We start from the raw sequence: 17,607 nt of genomic DNA on the forward strand, positions 1-17,607 counted from the left end.
GCATGCGCGGGGATGGTGTGGGCAAAAGAGGCTGCACGCAGTCGTTCGAATTCTCTCTGCAAGTGCGACATCGGCTGTGTTGCATTGCTACACCGCTCGTTCGACTGTCTCGTGTGACGTCAGGCGCGCAAACAGTCTTTGTCGCGACTCAAATCCCCCTTTTTTTTCTTTTTCTATCACATCACATCACTAGCACTTTAGCGCAGGCTTATGCCAACGTTAGGGTGCCTCAATACTAGCTCCCTCTGCATATTGGTGAGCTAGTATTCAGGCACCATCGGCACCATACCCAACGTGCCGAAGGTGAACCTGAGGCGCCCTCTGTGAGGCGCGGGCGGAAACGCTTTACTGGATGCTTCGGACACCATTCCGCCGACTCCAGAATCTCCCCCAACCCTTTATACCTCCACTTCACCGCTACCGCTGCAACAAAAACGCAGAGAAACAAACGACGCTGCTTGCATTTGAAAGTTGACGAATCCTGGCGTCAGCACCTTTTAGGCTTACGTCCATGTCTGTAGCCCGCCTCGGCTCTTTACGTTTAGCTGGCATTTCCTGTCCCTAAACTATAATGTATTCAGTCATACTAACCATGTGAATGAAGAACCCCGTACTTATTAGAGTCACAAAGTAGGGGGCAGCTAGAGTAGCGACACTGAGTCACGAGCTAGCCCGCCATCTTGAGTCAGGCGCGGCTCCGTCGCCTAGCAGTGGGACGCAAATCTCCCCCTTCTCCGGTGGAGAACAACGCGTAGTCGAGTCAGCTCGCATCGCAGCCCAGGACCACGTGACACGATCGGCCCAATCGCGGACACCGAACGGCGGCTCCGGCGCGGAAAACGAGTGCGATACTCTGTACCCCTATTTAGTGACTCTAGTACTTATTACTCTACGAGTTACTAAAATGTATAATATAATTATTGGCTCTACGTGGCGAGACGGCTGGCATCATGACGACGCCACTGTGCATGGTCGGTCTGCGGATTGCCCACCTGGGGGCGGGCAATCCTGAAATCCATAGGTCGCGAATATTTACTATCGAGTATATTGATATGTTATCATTTGCATTAAGTTGTTCATCGTGGTCAAGAGGGCCACAATGACCTCCACCTGACGCATGTTTGTCTCGCGAGCTGGTAAAAGAGGAGTGAGTATAAAAACACACTCCGGGACTGCAGCTCGCGATAATCAGCCGACCAGATAAAACCGCTTTGAGCCCCGATAATGGCGTATTCCACTGGTCGATGTGGAGCCAGCACCCGAATACGCGTGAGGGCAACGACATCTGGCACGTAGGCACCAAATCCGAATCCACCACCGAAAAACAATCGCGCTCAGGCCAAGATAATAGTGAGTTTTAGTATACCGTTGATAAGGTTATCGTGTCTATCGCAACCAATCGTAGTCGCGCGTGACTCAGAATCTTATCCACTGATTGGATCCGGTTGATACGGTTTGACGCAAGTCACCTTATCAACGGTCTGCTAAAACTCTCTAATGACGGAAGTCGTCGCCCACATCCGACAAACTCGGCGAGCCTGCCCGACACTTGCTGTTGCTCGGCCTTGAAGATGCGGAAGTCAGGACAGTGCTTCGTTAGAGTTCCGGCCGAATCCAAGCTTTCTTGGCGGGGTAAGAGGTCGCGGAGTGGGTTGATCTGAAACGACCAGTGAAACAGGCGAATCGGATCCGAACCGACCAGTGAAACTCGCACGCTTTCCCCCTCCGCTCGCCGACGTGAATGGGAGCGCCACCTAGATTGCCTCCTCTCTCTCCTTCGCTACGTGGACTATAAGAGTCAGAACTCGTCTGCTACTGCGATTCACCGTTCTGCGAATTCCAGAACTCTAAATGACTGCAGCTCACCTGGAACCTGCAGACATAAATATTTAGACAAAAAGTGCGAGGCGCTTTCCAGAAAATCAGTTTTGAGAAATATATTGAGACCTTTTTGCGCGTCATTTCCAGTGGTGGCCAGTAGTTAACTACATGTAGTGAAACTACTAGTTAAACTACCTGATTGTAGTTAAAAAGTAGTTAACTACTGCAGAAATGTAGTGTGCAACCACTAGTTAAACTACTATTTCGAGTAGTTAACTACAGTAGTTAGGTTACTGCAGGCGCCAACTACTTCCGATTTTGCCGCAAGTTTTACGGCACGATTGTGCTTCCGACTTTTACCTTGAGCTACTTGTCTGATAAGAACGGAGGTGCCGTGCATGGTGTACTAAATCTTCACCTTTATCACTGCTTGTGATTCATATTTAGGTGTCCAAAAACACTATAGAATGGGTTTGGTGCTGATGGACAACGTTAAGTAGTTAGAGATGTAGTTGAAATACGTTGCAGTAGTTAAAGAAGTAGTGTTAACTACCTCCTCTGAAAAGTAATTGAACTACTAGTTAAGCTACTCCATCGCGAAGTAGTTAGTAGTTATAGTTAAACTACTGTAGAAGTATATAGTTAGTGGCTATCAGTGGTTATTTCCAAGTTTTCCCATTTAGTACGCGTGGGCGTTCAATCACAGCTCGCAGACGACGGTGGCTCATCTTCATGACTATACGATCGCTGAAAGCACGTCCGTGATTGGCTGCCGCCGTTGAAAACACGGTCCTGATTTGCTGACTCTTAGGTGTCACGTCACGGTCGACGAGCGCGCAGGCTTTCCGTATCTAGGTGGTGTTGGGCTGTGATGTGTTGTTGCGCATGTCTTCGGTATCCGCTGTGTTCCAGGACAAAATCTGACGAAAGATATCTCGAAGTACGAGATCGTTTCAGTACATTTTTAGGTGGCTGGATGGTTTGGTGTAAGGAAAAATAAAATAGAGAACGTGCCGCGCATGAAGACACTCCAGTTCGATTAAATATCAAGGGAAGTAAATCAAGGGGATACAGTTAAACAATGACTGCCTCGAAATCTTAAACTTAACTTACAGTATTAACAAGTGTAGGTAATAAGTCGTTCGATAGTTACATATACAGTGAACCCTCGTTATTATGACCATGGTTGTTCCCGAAAATTTCGGTCATAGCGCGGAATTGTTGTATTAACGGGGGTGGACTTGCAGAGATTTCACTGCATTGTTCCTCAGGAGTATGGTCGTAGAACGTGTATGTCAGATTATCGGGGGTTATATTAACGAGGGTTCACTGTACTACTCTTTTTCCCAGAATGTCCGACAAGCCGTACACACACACACACCAAAAAGCGGCATTGCGGGCTCTCAAGGCACTTAATTGGGATGTCTGTATCGAATAGAAACAAACACCCAGTATATCGGTAGGAAATTAATAATTTCCTTTCTCCGAAACGCGATATAGAAAAGAATAAACGCTCTCAACAGCTTCCACTTTGTTGTTTCCACCTTGTTAAATAAAATTTCACGCTATACACCACTATAGGCATTAAAATAATTCCAGTCAAGGTCACTGTTGTCCTTTTTTTTTTCTGCTTTCTTTTTTTTTCGCTTTTTTTTTCTGCGCTGCAACCCATTGATGTTCATCGCCTCTCTTGTTGGCCAGTCATACAGTTGGTGGTCGTTTCTTTGCTTTGAATATCAAATGCCTGTTGCAATACCGCCATTACCCGAGAAATGTTTAATAGTTGCCGATTCCGAGTCATTATTTACACAAGTTTGGAAGTCACTCCAAAGTTTTCCGGTTGAAGTTCACCCAGAGAGCAGACTTGCTGGCATTCATGACCTACTTCGTAATCCCAGATTGAAAGAGATTTGATTTGCCGACACAAATTCAAACCCGGACTCGATTTGGATTGTGTTCATTGTCGCCGATAAAATGGGGATTTGGTTTGAATCCGTTTTGTATGGTCAAATTTACATCACTGTACTACTGCGTGCTTGCGGTTTCAGAACCCCAGGATATGTCGCTGTTGTAAAGCTTTGTCCGTTTTCCTAAAGCAGGGGAGAAGAGAGGGGGAGAGAGCGAAAAGCATCTCCACTTGAAAGACGGCTTAACCGGAAGTGACGCAAGTATTCGTGTTACGATATTGAGAAAGCGGCCGTATTCATTCAGACGAGCCCTCTTCGTAGCCGCATGGGCAGCCACTATAGCAGCCACAGGCTATCTATGTTGGAAATCGTCCGCGCCGATTGGCTGAAACGTATTTGACACTGCGGCTCTGCTGAAAGCGCCACCAGTCAACCAACCAATGTGTCCGCGAAGTCTGCCCAAGAACCACAGGGAGAGTAATCGAGAAATGCCCTCTTGACAAACAGGGCAGGCATGCACGAAGGTTGCGAAAAGTAGTAGCTCTGCCAGTGCTTTACGAAAGAGCATCGTTGAGGACAGTAGCGTGTTGCCGAAGCACTACCGAAGCTACTGAGGACCCCACTGAGGAATTTCTTCAACCTTCGTGCAGGAAGGCTTTGCCGACAGCTTCACTGGTGTGGAGCAGACTGCCTTGACGTCACACAACATCGGTTTTGATCATCGTATGATCTCATTCGCTGCAACACTTTTCCAGACCCCGTTTTCTGTCTGTGCGATATAACGTGACCGTGTGCGCACTTCCGAGAATGAACGTCGAAGAGAGGCAAACTAAGCGAAGCGAAGTTATGCATCATGTCTTCCGTCATCTGCTAAAAACAGCACCTCACGGGCGTCGACAGACAGAACGTCTGTACGAGGAAAACGACACTGGAGATCACATGTCACAACATTTTTTTTTCGTCTCTGAGCGATGACGACTGAACTCGATGCCATTTTCTGACTGTCATCGTTGTGGGACAGTCGGGTAGGCGGGCTAAACTAGCTGTCTTTTGTTTGTTCCGCAGGAAGATATGGGACAAGACGCCAATGCTTGACACGCGTGTCAAAACTATTATCTCAATCGTATTTGCTGATCCCAGTTCAGATATTATCATCATTCTTCTATTGCTACCTGTAGGATAGGATAAGTAGCAATTATTATCCGGTTTTTAAGAAAAATCTTTCCGGGAAGAGCACGGCAAGCGATATACTGCCCCGACGACCTTTTTATCGGCCGCGCATTCAAAGACACGGCCCACCCGGGGGCGGGCCGCGTTGTCAAAGGGCCCCTCTCCTGTATATGAGGGACCGGCTCCTATTTGCCACCCTCCACCTCTTACGCGGAGTTGAAGGGAGACCAGATCCGGTTTACCCGAAGCTTATACCGAGGGCCGGGGACGTTACAGCAAGAGGATGCATAGTCGGACGAGATTCCAAAGACCTATATCATGTTGCAATTGCGATAGTGCGATAAATCTTACCTGTACCTACGCGTACAAAGTAGGAAGGACATGAAGAGGAAAACTAAAAAAAAAAACAGCATATGTACACAACACTATGTAGAAACCGACAACTATTCAATTGTTAATGTGTCATATCGTTTCTTAGAACACACGTGTTGCATAAGCAGAAAGGTAATTGCACATATACATTGCTAGTGCAGTCACAGATGTTTTGTATATAATTGCCGCGGGCATTGAAGCTCTACGTAACGATAAGCCGAACAACTTGAGGGTCTCTTATATCCGTAGTTCTTTCCTTTTTTTTTTTTTTTTTTTTTGTATGCGTCAAATTGGGAATGCAGAATTGCAGTAGAGTTGTATGTAGTAATACTGAGAATGCTATCTATCGAATCAAAAGCCAAGTTCACGTGATATACCCGTTCTGTGTGTTAGAATCACGACCGCGACTCAATACATTACATACATCTATGTATATACATACAATGTTACATACATACATTATTTTTAGTCCGTCCAACTCCAATGTATATAAATACAAAATAAACGAGACGTGGACAACAGAAGTAGGAGTATTAAGTAAGAAAAAAAAGAAAGATTTATTATGAATTAAACTAGTTAATTAGAATGCGCTAACGTAAATTTACATGCAGTTTTACATGCAAATGCAAAAAAAAATTACGTGCAAATTTACGTTAGCACATTTTAATTAACTAGTTTAATTCATAATAAATGTTTCTTTTTTTCTTTACTTAATAATGCTCCTACTTTTTGTTGTCCGCGTCTCGTTTATTTTGTATTGATATCATTTCGTGCCCATCCGACTTTTCATCTCTTACCGTACATACAATGTATTATAGAGATGGTCGTGGTTAGAATATACGCCGGGTGATCCGACGTGAATTCTGACCCGTGACAGATGCGTTGCTTCTGTATACGGCTGATTGACCATGAAGTAGCAGTCACAATTGAACCTCTGTATGCAATAAGGGGATAAGTCGAAAAATCCCAAACCGTCCCATTGACACACATGCATTTCCCATTTCTTACCCTCCTGTAGCGGGCCAATAAATTGCAATACGGTCCTAAACTTTCTTTGACAGGTACATACTGGTATGGAGATGTCATTGCAGCAAAAATAGTAAAAAGGGGATAAGTCGACTTATCCCCCTTATTGCATACGGAGGTTCAATTATTCCGCTCATCAAAGATCCATATCGCCTCATAAAGCGCGGGAGAATCTGATGCGACGGTGATGTGAATCCAATACCGCGCACGACGAGCGAAATAAGGTCCCTTCTGTTCTGCCACCATCAGCGGTCTGCAACGTACACGCTGGTGGTGGTCCGCAGGGAGGACAAATCGAATTGGTCTCGTTTAATGCCGTCTTTTGTCTTGGACTTCGATCGCGGACTGCACCGAGGCGTCGCATCCTCGTTGTCGCCCTTTTGTGGAGCACTCGGTTGCAACCACTGCTTATACTTACAAGAAGAGTAAAAAATAGCGGAAGAAAGGAGGAAAGGACGGCAGCGCATATGGAGTGGAGAGACGTGGAGAGAAACTCCATCACAGGGGATGCTGTCGGATGTTATCGATTTATTTGAACGTATACAACAAGGCCCCTATCGGATCTCAGGTATATATATATATAGGAGTGGGTCACGATGACAGAGAACAGAAACGGCCACGGTATAGGTTACGTTGTTTGAGAAGTATACCGCTCGCGACACGGTTGTCTGAAATCGACAGCACGTGGTTTATCCCGTCTCGAATCTCCGGGTGTTGCGAGATTATTTATTTTAAGTAACGACGACAACTCGACTTTATTGCGAAATGATGAATGGGGAGTTTCATCGCCAGGGGCGATACTCTATACTTAGGGCCCGACTTTTTAGGGTTAAACCCGTATCCGCCCGATATTTACCCCCCGAACGAAATCTGTAAAATTGGGGTTTAACCCGAATCTACCCGAAAACATCTGGGTCGCGTGACACACTCATAAGCGTGCATTAAAATAAAGTTTGATAACATTGCTAAACATTAGTTCCATGTTAAGACAAATTTTTATTAAACAAAAAAAATCACCCGAATATACACCCGAATTCCTGACGACAGAATATGCAGTAACAGGATTTAACCCGAATACACCCGAATTTTCAAATGAAAAATATCACCCGATATTTACCCCCCGAATTTGGCCAAAAATAAAACCCGAAAAAGTCAGGCCCTATCTATACTCCATTGCTGGTGGTGATGCGCGGAATGAGATAATGAGCGCCCCTTCACAATAAGGATCGAAATCCTATATGGTATCCAGAAAGGTGAAGAGAGCTTTGAGGGCAGAGCGTCGGTGGGCAGGATGTGGCCAGAGACCAAGCAATTTTGTGTGAGAGAGAGACCTCGTTAAGGGATCCGGAGGGTACGGTTCGGGAAGGTTGATAGTGTGGGCAATGGAGAAGAATGTGCTCTAGATCTTCTACAGCACCGCAGTTACTGCATTGGGGAGAGTCAACTTGTCTCAAGCGGAAACACCACTGCTCCGTAAAGGCCACATCGAGGCGCATTCGATGAACTAATGCTGCATCTTGACGAGAGGTATGGCGAGGCACGCGGAAAGGACACATGGCCCGGCCTCCTTTAAATACAATATTGAAACAATATTTTCGATGGCAATCGAGGAAATATGGGCTGCAGAACTGACAGGCGATTTGTTGAGACAACCGTGTCGTGAATAGTACATGTATTCATATAGTCCCAAAACAGATTGGAAGCGCTGTGTGAACTATAGTTTTGACTGCATTATGGTACCTAAAACGCGCACTTAATTTTCGTTTGAGAACAAGTTGTTTTTGCATTTTAGTGCCCCTTTTGTTATTGATACGCATAAAAGTCACCAGACGATTAGATAGTCGGTAATGCGAATTTCGAGTGCAGCTGCTGAGGTTGAGTTATACACCACTGTTTTCATTTTTTCACGCATAGTACTTTCCCCTAGCAACCTCCTCCTTCACTTTCCTCCTCTCCCCCTCTTCACTCTCGCCGTACGCTCCCCAGCTGCTTTCCTCCTCACGCTCTCCCGTACTTTCATCCTTCGCTTCTCTCCTCGTTCGCTCTGCCAGTTGAACCAACCGAGTAACGGGCGCCTAAGAGCTCTGCTAAAAAAAAACGAACAACAAACAACCTTATTTTTGGCTTTGGAAACGAACATGCTCTTCAGCAACCTTCGAATCCGAACACGTTTGACGTACTCTCTCTTCTACTTCTTCATCGTTATACTATCCCTTACTGAGTGCGTTATAACTGCAAGCAAACACACATTCAAATATTCGACACACGTGGCGCTATCGAAAACGAAGAGCTTTCTTTTCAGCGAGCATGTGCTTTTCCTAAGACATCGACGAAGAACTGAGCAGTGAGCGGCTCATTTGCATGCGCCCCTTAATTACGTAAAACTCCTAACTTTTAAATTTTACTTTGGACGCTTTCGGGGAGCCCCCGTTGTACAGATCGCAAAAAAAAAAAAATGTTCCACCAAAATGCCAGCGTCGACATTAAGCGATTTTTAAAATAACTAATTGGTGTCTGTTTACATATTTCTTGCGCGGAACAGCGTATACTAATGCGCTCTTTCTCCCCACTCCTTCCTGCTGTCCTCTCTCCATCTGTCCACGTCTGTACGCCGCTCGTGGCCACAGTTGCTTCGCGGCGCTAACACGATTTTTTATTTTATTTTTTATGCGCTCTTTCGCTCAGCTGTCCGATGGTTGTTCATCCGCTTGGTTCACCCGCGGGGATGACGGAAGATAAGCGACAGATAGAACGAGGGATAACGAAAGGAAAGTTAGGTAGCAAGCGAGCTGGTGGTGACGATCCATGACTTGAAAACCGGAGACGAGGTAGGGACGATAACAGACAAACACAGACCGTGTGTTGAGACCGTGTTTGTGTTTGTTTGTTATCGTCCCTACCTCGTCTCAGGTTTTCAAGTCATGGAACGAGGGAGACTGCGTCTCGCAATGAAAGCAGACGGTAACGTCTCATTACGGCCGAAGTCTCATTACTTTCGGCCGTAATGAGATACAATCAAGCGAACAAGCCTCGAAAAAGGTGTTGGCGCCAAGATTCGAACCTGGACCCTCCTTATTCCAGACAGGGATGTTCCGTGCATTCGTCGTCATCAGGATAAGGCACGCTACGTTGTTGCGCTCCTGATGACGTGACCAACGTGTTACGTCACAAACATTTTTACTTTCGAGCATACAAACTGCTCAGGGGGCGTCCCGCTCGTTGGTGGTAGCCAATAAGGTCGTGCTGAAGAAGTGGGAGGTGGTGGGTTCGAATCCTATACCACCCGCTGTGCTGCCTGATGTTTTCCCTGGATTTTCCGAAGACTTTCCAGAGACGAATATCGGCACAGTTGCCCCTTGAAGTCGGCCCAGGATGCATACTAACCCCCCATTCCATCCTACTGTCCTCTCTCCACCTGCCCACACCTGTACGCCGCCCGTGGCCACAAGTGCTTCGCGGCGCTAACGCTGGTTTAAAAAAAAAAACGTCTCGGGAACATGACGTTATTCCACCGTCGTCCAGTATAGCAGGTAAAGACACAGAAACATCATTCGCGCACCACGGAGGAGCGCGTTTTTTCTTTCTTTCTTTATTCTTCTTTCTTTTTTCACGAGGATTTCGAAACGTATTTCCATCCGCAAACCAGGATGTCGCGCGGATCCGCGGGATAACCGCTCCCACGCACCCCTCTAGTCATGCTGCTGTACCTTGCTCTACCATTCTATACAGCGCTACCAACAGAATCTTGCACGCCCTTCCCTTTCAATTCTCCCTGGAGATGACTCGTACGCCTACACATACACACATCACTCACACTTCCGATAACGCAGATAAAACTCCGTCAAACGCCCGACCGATTCGTTATCTTGTCTCCGCATTCTTCGGCTACGCCGTAGTGGCTTCTCTCAGCCGAGGGTTACGGCAGCTTGCGTTTCATTGTGTAGACGGAGACTTTGGAGGCCGTTTATTCGTTAATGTCATTCCCTGTAGTGCACGATGACGGCTGCGACGTGGGCCAGATACTACGGCCCATTGTTTCCGTGAGGACATTGTGGAGCGCAGCTGCAGGAACTGTCACTGCACGTTGCAAGGGCCCTTGTCAGCGGCTTTCTTATGACGGTGACGTCAACGACCGCGGTCTTTGTGAGGAGGCTGACTAGATCACTGAATGTACAGGGTGAACGACGATCGAGGAAGTGAAAGTAACCGATGTCGGTGAAAGTAACCCTTCGAGTCGCGGCCGTTTTCTAGTACTATTTCTCTGGTATGCATGAGAAAACACGGAGAGAATGTGGATTGAGTGAGCTCCCCTGAAGTCCGCCCAGTACGCATACTACCCCAATGACACCGAATATCCTCTGGATGTACGAATAATGTCCTAACGGATTCGTACGTCCGATGGATATCTGAGGGATATCCATAGGACGTACGCGTTCGTCGGGACATTATTCGTACATCCGGAGGATGTTCTTATGACGGTGACGTCAACGACCGCGGTCTTTGTGAGGAGGCTGGCTAGATCACTCAGTGTACAGGGTGAACGACGTCATCTATAGAAGTGAGTCAAGGAAGTAAAAGTAATCGATGTCGGTGAAAGTAACCCTTCGAGTCGCGGCCGTTTTCTAGTACTATTTCTCTGGTATGCATGAGAAAACACGGAGAGAATGTGGATTGAGTGAGCTCCCCTGAAGTCCGCCCAGTACGCATACTACCCCAATGACACCGAATATCCTCTGGATGTACGAATAATGTCCTAGCGGATTCGTACGTCCGATGGATATCTGAGGGATATCCATAGGACGTACGCATTCGTCGGGACATTATTCGTACATCCGGAGGATGTTCGGTGTTGTTAGGGTAATCTCCCTCACTCACATTCCTTCCTGCTGTCCCCTCTCCATCTGTCCACGTCTGTACGCCGCTTATGGCCACAGCTGCTTCGCGGCGCCAACGCGGAACAGAAAAAAAAGTGAGATTACTGTTCGTCGAATGAGGCTCCTTGGCAAGGCGTCGGTAAGCCGCGCCAGTGTAGCGTAATGGTTAGCACACTTGACCGGCAATCAAGAGGAGTGAGTTCGATCCCTGCCGTAGAGCCACGAATTACCGTTATTAGCGAGTTTTAGTATACCGTTCATAAGGTTATCGTGCCTATCGGAACCGATCGCAGTGGTGCGTAACTCAGAATCTTACCCACTGATTGGTTCCGGTTGATACGGTTCGACGCAAGCCACGTTATCAACTGTCTGCTAAAACTCTATTACTATTCAATGTTAAATTCCACACGATGTGAGGCGATGCTCTTGACAAGATTATGGTCGTGCAGAATCGCAATACAGTTTTGTTTTGTTTTGTTTTGTTTTGTTTTTTTTTTTTTTTTTGTGTGTGTGTGTGTGTGTGTGTGTGTGTGTGTGTGTGTGTGTGTGTGTGTGTGTGTGTGTGTGTGTGTGTGTGTGTGTGTGTGTGTGTGTGTGTGTGTGTGTGTGTGTGTGTGTGTGTGTGTGTGTGTGTGTGTGTGTGTGTGTGTGTGTGTGTGTGTGTGTGTGTGTGTGTGTGTGTGTGTGTGTGTGTGTGTGTGTGTGTGTGTGTGTGTGTGTGTGTGTGTGTGTGTGTGTGTGTGTGTGTGTGTGTGTGTGTGTGTGTGTGTGTGTGTGTGTGTGTGTGTGTGTGTGTGTGTGTGTGTGTGTGTGTGTGTGTGTGTGTGTGTGTGTGTGTGTGTGTGTGTGTGTGTGTGTGTGTGTGTGTGTGTGTGTGTGTGTGTGTGTGTGTGTGTGTGTGTGTGTGTGTGTGTGTGTGTGTGTGTGTGTGTGTGTGTGTGTGTGTGTGTGTGTGTGTGTGTGTGTGTGTGTGTGTGTGTGTGTGTGTGTGTGTGTGTGTGTGTGTGTGTGTGTGTGTGTGTGTGTGTGTGTGTGTGTGTGTGTGTGTGTGTGTGTGTGTGTGTGTGTGTGTGTGTGTGTGTGTGTGTGTGTGTGTGTGTGTGTGTGTGTGTGTGTGTGTGTGTGTGTGTGTGTGTGTGTGTGTGTGTGTGTGTGTGTGTGTGTGTGTGTGTGTGTGTGTGTGTGTGTGTGTGTGTGTGTGTGTGTGTGTGTGTGTCAACAAATATAGCTCTTCGAAAGTCGAAAGAAAACAGAAGTTTTCGTCGTCTTTTCTCTGACCACAAGCGCTATATAAACACACGAGCAGACGGCGCCCTTGAACGGCGCACATTAAAAGCGTGCACGATAAAGCGTGTGCTCCATCGCTTCCTTCCCACTCTTAATTTTTCTCCGGCCCACATCCTTTTGTTTGTCGCTCTACGAAACGCGTGTCGAAATTGAAGCGTTCAGTCCTGCGCGATAGGAGCCGTTAACCATCCGTGAAGTGCAACAACAGGAAAGTAATCAATTTTTGTTAAATTAGTTCGTGATCTATTTTCACGTGTATTCTTATTTTATGCGCAAACAGCTTCGTTTCGTTCCAGCCCTTTCCCAATTTCCGGCCATTACTTTCATTGTTGTTCTTAAAATGCTGGCTTTCACATCGCTTATTCGCTCTCTCTCTCTCTCTCTATATATATATATATATATATATATTAAAAAGTGTTACTTTAGTCCTTTGGGGATAGATGCATTGCCACAAACATTGGTCCATTTCGATATAAATGCACGAAGGTCTGTGCCAGGTTTAGGGGGACTGTTTGCAGGTTTGGGGAGTAAGTTTCAGGTTCAGGGAACTAAACCGGGGGGTATTTGCAATATGGGGACTGTAAATGCTTCCCAATTTACAGTTCTTTTCTTTTTCTTTTTTTTTCATAGAGTGCAGTTCTGTGTTCCCTCAGGGCAGCGAAAGTTCACGGCTGGGCACTAATAATACTTTGTATTATAGTAAAAGTTTTCTAATCATTATGAGTATCATGTATCATTATACACAGTCGGGAGTGTTACATGTATTACGATACACAATTGGAGAATTGCATGTCTTATAAATATGTAACATTCACCGAGAGGTCCGAAGCCCTATCTACCGAATGTCACCGGTGCACTTCATCGCTAATTTTCTCAAGCCCGTGCCCCGCGAGCGTTTGGTCACAAACAAGGCACCTACTATTCGCCTAAATTAAAACGGGATTGGAAGAACGAACGTCTCAAATACCTTCCTGCTTTTCTTTTCTTAATAACCCGCGAGGTGAGTGTCGGATGTGCTACCAGTATTGCTTGCGTAACTCGAAAAGGCAAACTACGCTTGAGCATTTTGGGCTACCGTGAAAAGTATATGACCGGAACAATACAATAAAAAGAAAGGTCTACCGGCGCCATATTGTGCCCCTCTCGATTTTCATTCCAGCGCTCTCCGCTATTTTCAAACTGCTTGAGCGAAAGAGAGTCCTATAGCAGGTCGAGAAAAGGGCCATTGTCAAATGCGGGCATTTTTTCCCCCATCCTTTCGTTCTTTTTTTCGGCCATTTCGGTCCGTCTGGCGACCTTCCTGTGACGTCATGGCACTCCAGTGGCGACCACTAGCGGAGGAAATGGAGCGCAGACGACGGCCGGCCGCGGATCGATGCACGCTGGGTTAACGCAACGGAAGGTTACTGACACGAACGCGTTTCGACTTTCTCCGAAACGTAGATTATTGTTCGTATCTACCGCGCAGGAAATTTAACGTGTCCCCTGGGGTAGCCTTTTCGTAGCTTCGTTCACCTGTGTACGTAGCACGTTATTGTTCTGTCAAAAGTTGTTCATTGTTCGGTTCGAGTTTGGCGTGCCCGATCTCTTCTTCGAACGCGAGGTAATGTTGCTGTTTTCATGTTTACATTACCTAGCGCGTTTTCGCCGTACGGCTTGTGGCAAGCAAAAAAAAAGAGAGAGAGAGAAAAAAACAGAACCTAACCTGTGTCGGAACCCCTTTAATATACGGCTCGTGATGACAAAACAAGAGAAAGAAAAGGGACGAACAATACGAAAAACAAGAACAAAGCGAAAAATACAAGGTGGGATGAACTGTCCCAGAGTGAGAGATGGACCTCCAGTTTTGCTAACAGTATAGACCATGACATGTCGCCTTCAGTTCTGGTTTCCCCATACCTCCCCTGGCACCAATGGTGCCCAGAAATTTTGTGTTTGCAGAACACAAGGTATGTGCGAAACAGAAGTAGACCCATTGGCTGTTTGTTGTGACTGTTTGACATGTTGAAAAATCAGAAATTGACACTGTTTCCACAAGTTTGTTTCTCCTGGTGTATTGCCACTATCTTACTTTCAATAATACACTTCCTTTGTCACCTGACATCGCAGGTAAATGCGCGTTCATTTCAACGTGTGCCGTTTCTTTCCCTCTCTCACACGTGCAAAGTGCAAAATGCCAAAGGAAATTGCAGGAAGACATTGCTCCCTCTGTTCCAGTGTTGCCGAGTTCCAAATTTATCAGAGCCCGGAATGGAATTGAAATGGAATGGCAGAAACTGTCGTAGAAATGGAATGAGAACTGAATTAGACTTTTTTTTTTTTTCGCGGGAATGGAGTTGGAATGGAGTTGGACTGGAATGGTCTAGGTGCCGGCTTCAACCCACTAGTTTCTGCCCTCAGCCCCTTTGTACACACGCACCGCACATGTACACGGTCAAGAGCGAAATAACCTTGTCAGGTGACAAGTCAAACCTCTCCGTATTATTTTTAATCCGTCCAACTCCAACTCCAACCTTGTCTTTGTGCCTTTTCCGTGTTGCATCTGTTGCGTTAGACAGTATGATTACCGGTCCCTTTTCTTTTATTGATGAAGTGATTGATATTGATTCTCATATTGTAGCACATTGCTCTCATTGTACTCACTGTAAATGTCTTGTTGCTTTGATGCGATTTTCTTTTTTGCCTTCCCTCCCTCATGTAACGCCCAAAGGGCCTTTTGAGGTACAATCATAAGTAAATAAATTAATTAATTAATTAAATGTTGCCAAGCCACTCCAGGAGTGGAAATTGACCATCCCTTTACATTCCGAGGAATTGAAATGAATGGAATTATCACAAATCTCCATTCCTCGGAATGGCCATTGGAATGGAATAAGTTACCCCATTCCGCAACTCTGCCCTGTTCATTTGCAGCGATACAATAAAGGACTCTGGAGACATGCCCCAGAGTTGTCTGCTCCTTTCTTATGCACGCGACAGCGGAGGACGAGAGGAAGTTAACAATTTCCTTGCTAATCTAGGCAATAATTAAGTTGTCCTCCAGCCAAAGTTGTACAGACCTAGTCCATCTGCGTTGCATGCAAGCAGCGTTGTTGTGTATAGAACACGAGGGGTAAAAGCGAGCGTAGTCGTGTACTAAAGTTCGTCGCAATGTGACTCGGTTATGTGAGTACTGTATGTAGGATCCTCTTGGTTACCGCCATGGAGCAATCGAGGAATGTAGAAACTTCGTCAAGTGCGATCAACACGAGTGATAAAAAGATAAAAACACCGAAACTATACCGTTTATTAACGTACAGGTTCTTTTGCAGTAGTCTGCATATCGTCAGGTAAGACGAAATGCAGACAAGCTTGTACGTTAATAAACATCAGTATATAGTTTGTGTTTTTATCTTTTTATTGTAATGGACTGCAGTGCGCTTTCTTATCTCTTGTTTTCTTTATCGTGTCAAATTCGTTATAATGTCTTCTTCCTGTCAAGGCATGCCGAGGTGCAGGGAAGGTGGCAGTACACTCTTACGCTCTTTCTATTTTCTTTACGTCCACATTGGGGGATTCCGTTACAACCCGTGTTGTGTCACTATATATGTTACACTTTCCGCTTGGCTTGAATCTGAAATATTAGCGTGTCGTCTGGGAAAAAGATACATGACAACATCATGTTGAAGGTAGATGGATGATTAGTGTTGGATTAGTGTTGAGGGGAGGGGGGACTCTGCTCTCTAGCTTCTATTTATCTATGTCTACAGGGTCCTTCATGACGCGCGGGTGTCCGCGAATAACCCGCACGTTCGCGACGCGCGCACGCAAATAACCCGCATATTCGTACGGGTGCTATCATGGTCCTGATTTGCAGTATTGTGCCGGTCGTGTGCGGGTGTCATTTCTGACACCATGACGAGTAGCGGGTTTTAAATTCGGCATGTTCCGAAAAACTCCGAATTATACTCATGCATCTTGCGCTACATTCCGAAAATGCCGGTTGCACTTTTCCTCCTCCGGGACATCACATTTTCCTTTTTCCTTCACCTCGTCACCAGGAGGAATCGGGAGAATACCGCTCCGCGGAGCAGCTGGTCAGCGAACAACCTTATTCTACAAAGGGTTCAAGTACGCGCGGAACCCTCCAACGAGGGAAAGGACATTCTTTGCGTTCTCAATGTCCTCCTACCAAGCTGCTCGAGGGTCGGGTGCGAAAGGGAATTTAAAATAAAAATCGTGCAGGTAACGGGACGATGCGGGTAGAATTAAAATTCCAACCCGCGAAGGACTCGCGCCTTATGTCTTCCTCACACTCAACCAGGATAGGAACCACCAAATCCCCTCATTATCAGGGTGACATTGTTTGGCAACTTGTTGAGAGCAAAGTGGCCTTCCTGCAGCAGTGTGTTGCATCTAGCGGTGGTTTTATCAGTTATGCTTTGACACTCCACACGCGCTTTATCGCTCCGTAAGCACTCAATATGAATGACTGGTATACTCCAATCCTCATTTCAGGGGTGCTGGGCAGCCGAGGTCCCCGGTTGAGCAGTTGTCGGCATGGTTCCGGGGAGCGAGGAGCCCTCCAGCATTGCCAAGTTTTATAAGGACCAGGTGGTTTTCCTCACGGGAGGCACGGGGTTCATCGGCAAGGTAGGCGCCTCTATTTTTCTCTTTACTATGACGTCAGGTGGCGCATAGGCGAGCCTCTTGGCGCCGCCGGTATGCGACGGTACGCTACGTTACCTTTATCATATTTTCTTTTCTTTTTTTTTTTTTTGTGCGGAAAAACTATGGTACGCCTAAGAAGCACGGTTATTTTCAATACACCTGATGAGATTTTAAATTTTTGGTACGTTGAGTGTTCTGTCTGTCACTTGTTTCTTCCTTTATCACTCTTGAATGCAAGAGGAGGAAGAAGCTCCACGTGCCAGTTATGGTCCCACGCCCAAACGTGGCAGTATTGTTGACTTTGGCTCGCTGAGCTAATGATCGCCGGTTCGATATCCCGGCCGAGGACGGTAGCAATGTGGGGAAGGCAAGCGTTGCTTCCAGTACCGTGTGTTTGAGGTTTCCGATGCACCGTGCACGTCAAAAGAATCCCCAAGGGGTCCAAATTATCCGCAGTCCTACCCTGCGGCACGTGCAACATGTCGCCGTACTATATAGGC

General features: G+C 46.4%; 1 protein-coding gene and 1 long non-coding RNA gene across 5 annotated transcripts in view; one reads left to right on the forward strand and one right to left on the reverse strand.

Annotated features, from left to right (window-relative positions):
- The window catches only part of LOC135393918 (uncharacterized), a 102,986-nt gene that overhangs the window by 82,283 nt on the left and 3,096 nt on the right, over window positions 1–17,607 (reverse strand). The window lies entirely within an intron of this gene.
- LOC135393911 (putative fatty acyl-CoA reductase CG5065) overlaps window positions 1–17,607 on the forward strand; it is a 52,718-nt gene that overhangs the window by 14,686 nt on the left and 20,425 nt on the right. For 2 of the 4 annotated variants that reach the window (XM_064624257.1, XM_064624258.1), the window contains exon 2: window positions 16,955–17,089. In XM_064624257.1, the coding sequence (XP_064480327.1) occupies window positions 16,997–17,089 (93 nt within the window). In that variant the 5' untranslated portion in view covers window positions 16,955–16,996. Of the gene's footprint in view, window positions 1–10,837; window positions 10,855–12,613; window positions 12,670–16,954; window positions 17,090–17,607 lie in introns of those variants that run through there. The other 2 variants (XM_064624260.1, XM_064624259.1) reach the window with 2 other exon arrangements.

This window comes from Ornithodoros turicata, chromosome 5 (assembly GCF_037126465.1).
Source record: "Ornithodoros turicata isolate Travis chromosome 5, ASM3712646v1, whole genome shotgun sequence".
NCBI classification, from domain to species: Eukaryota; Metazoa; Arthropoda; class Arachnida; order Ixodida; family Argasidae; genus Ornithodoros; species Ornithodoros turicata.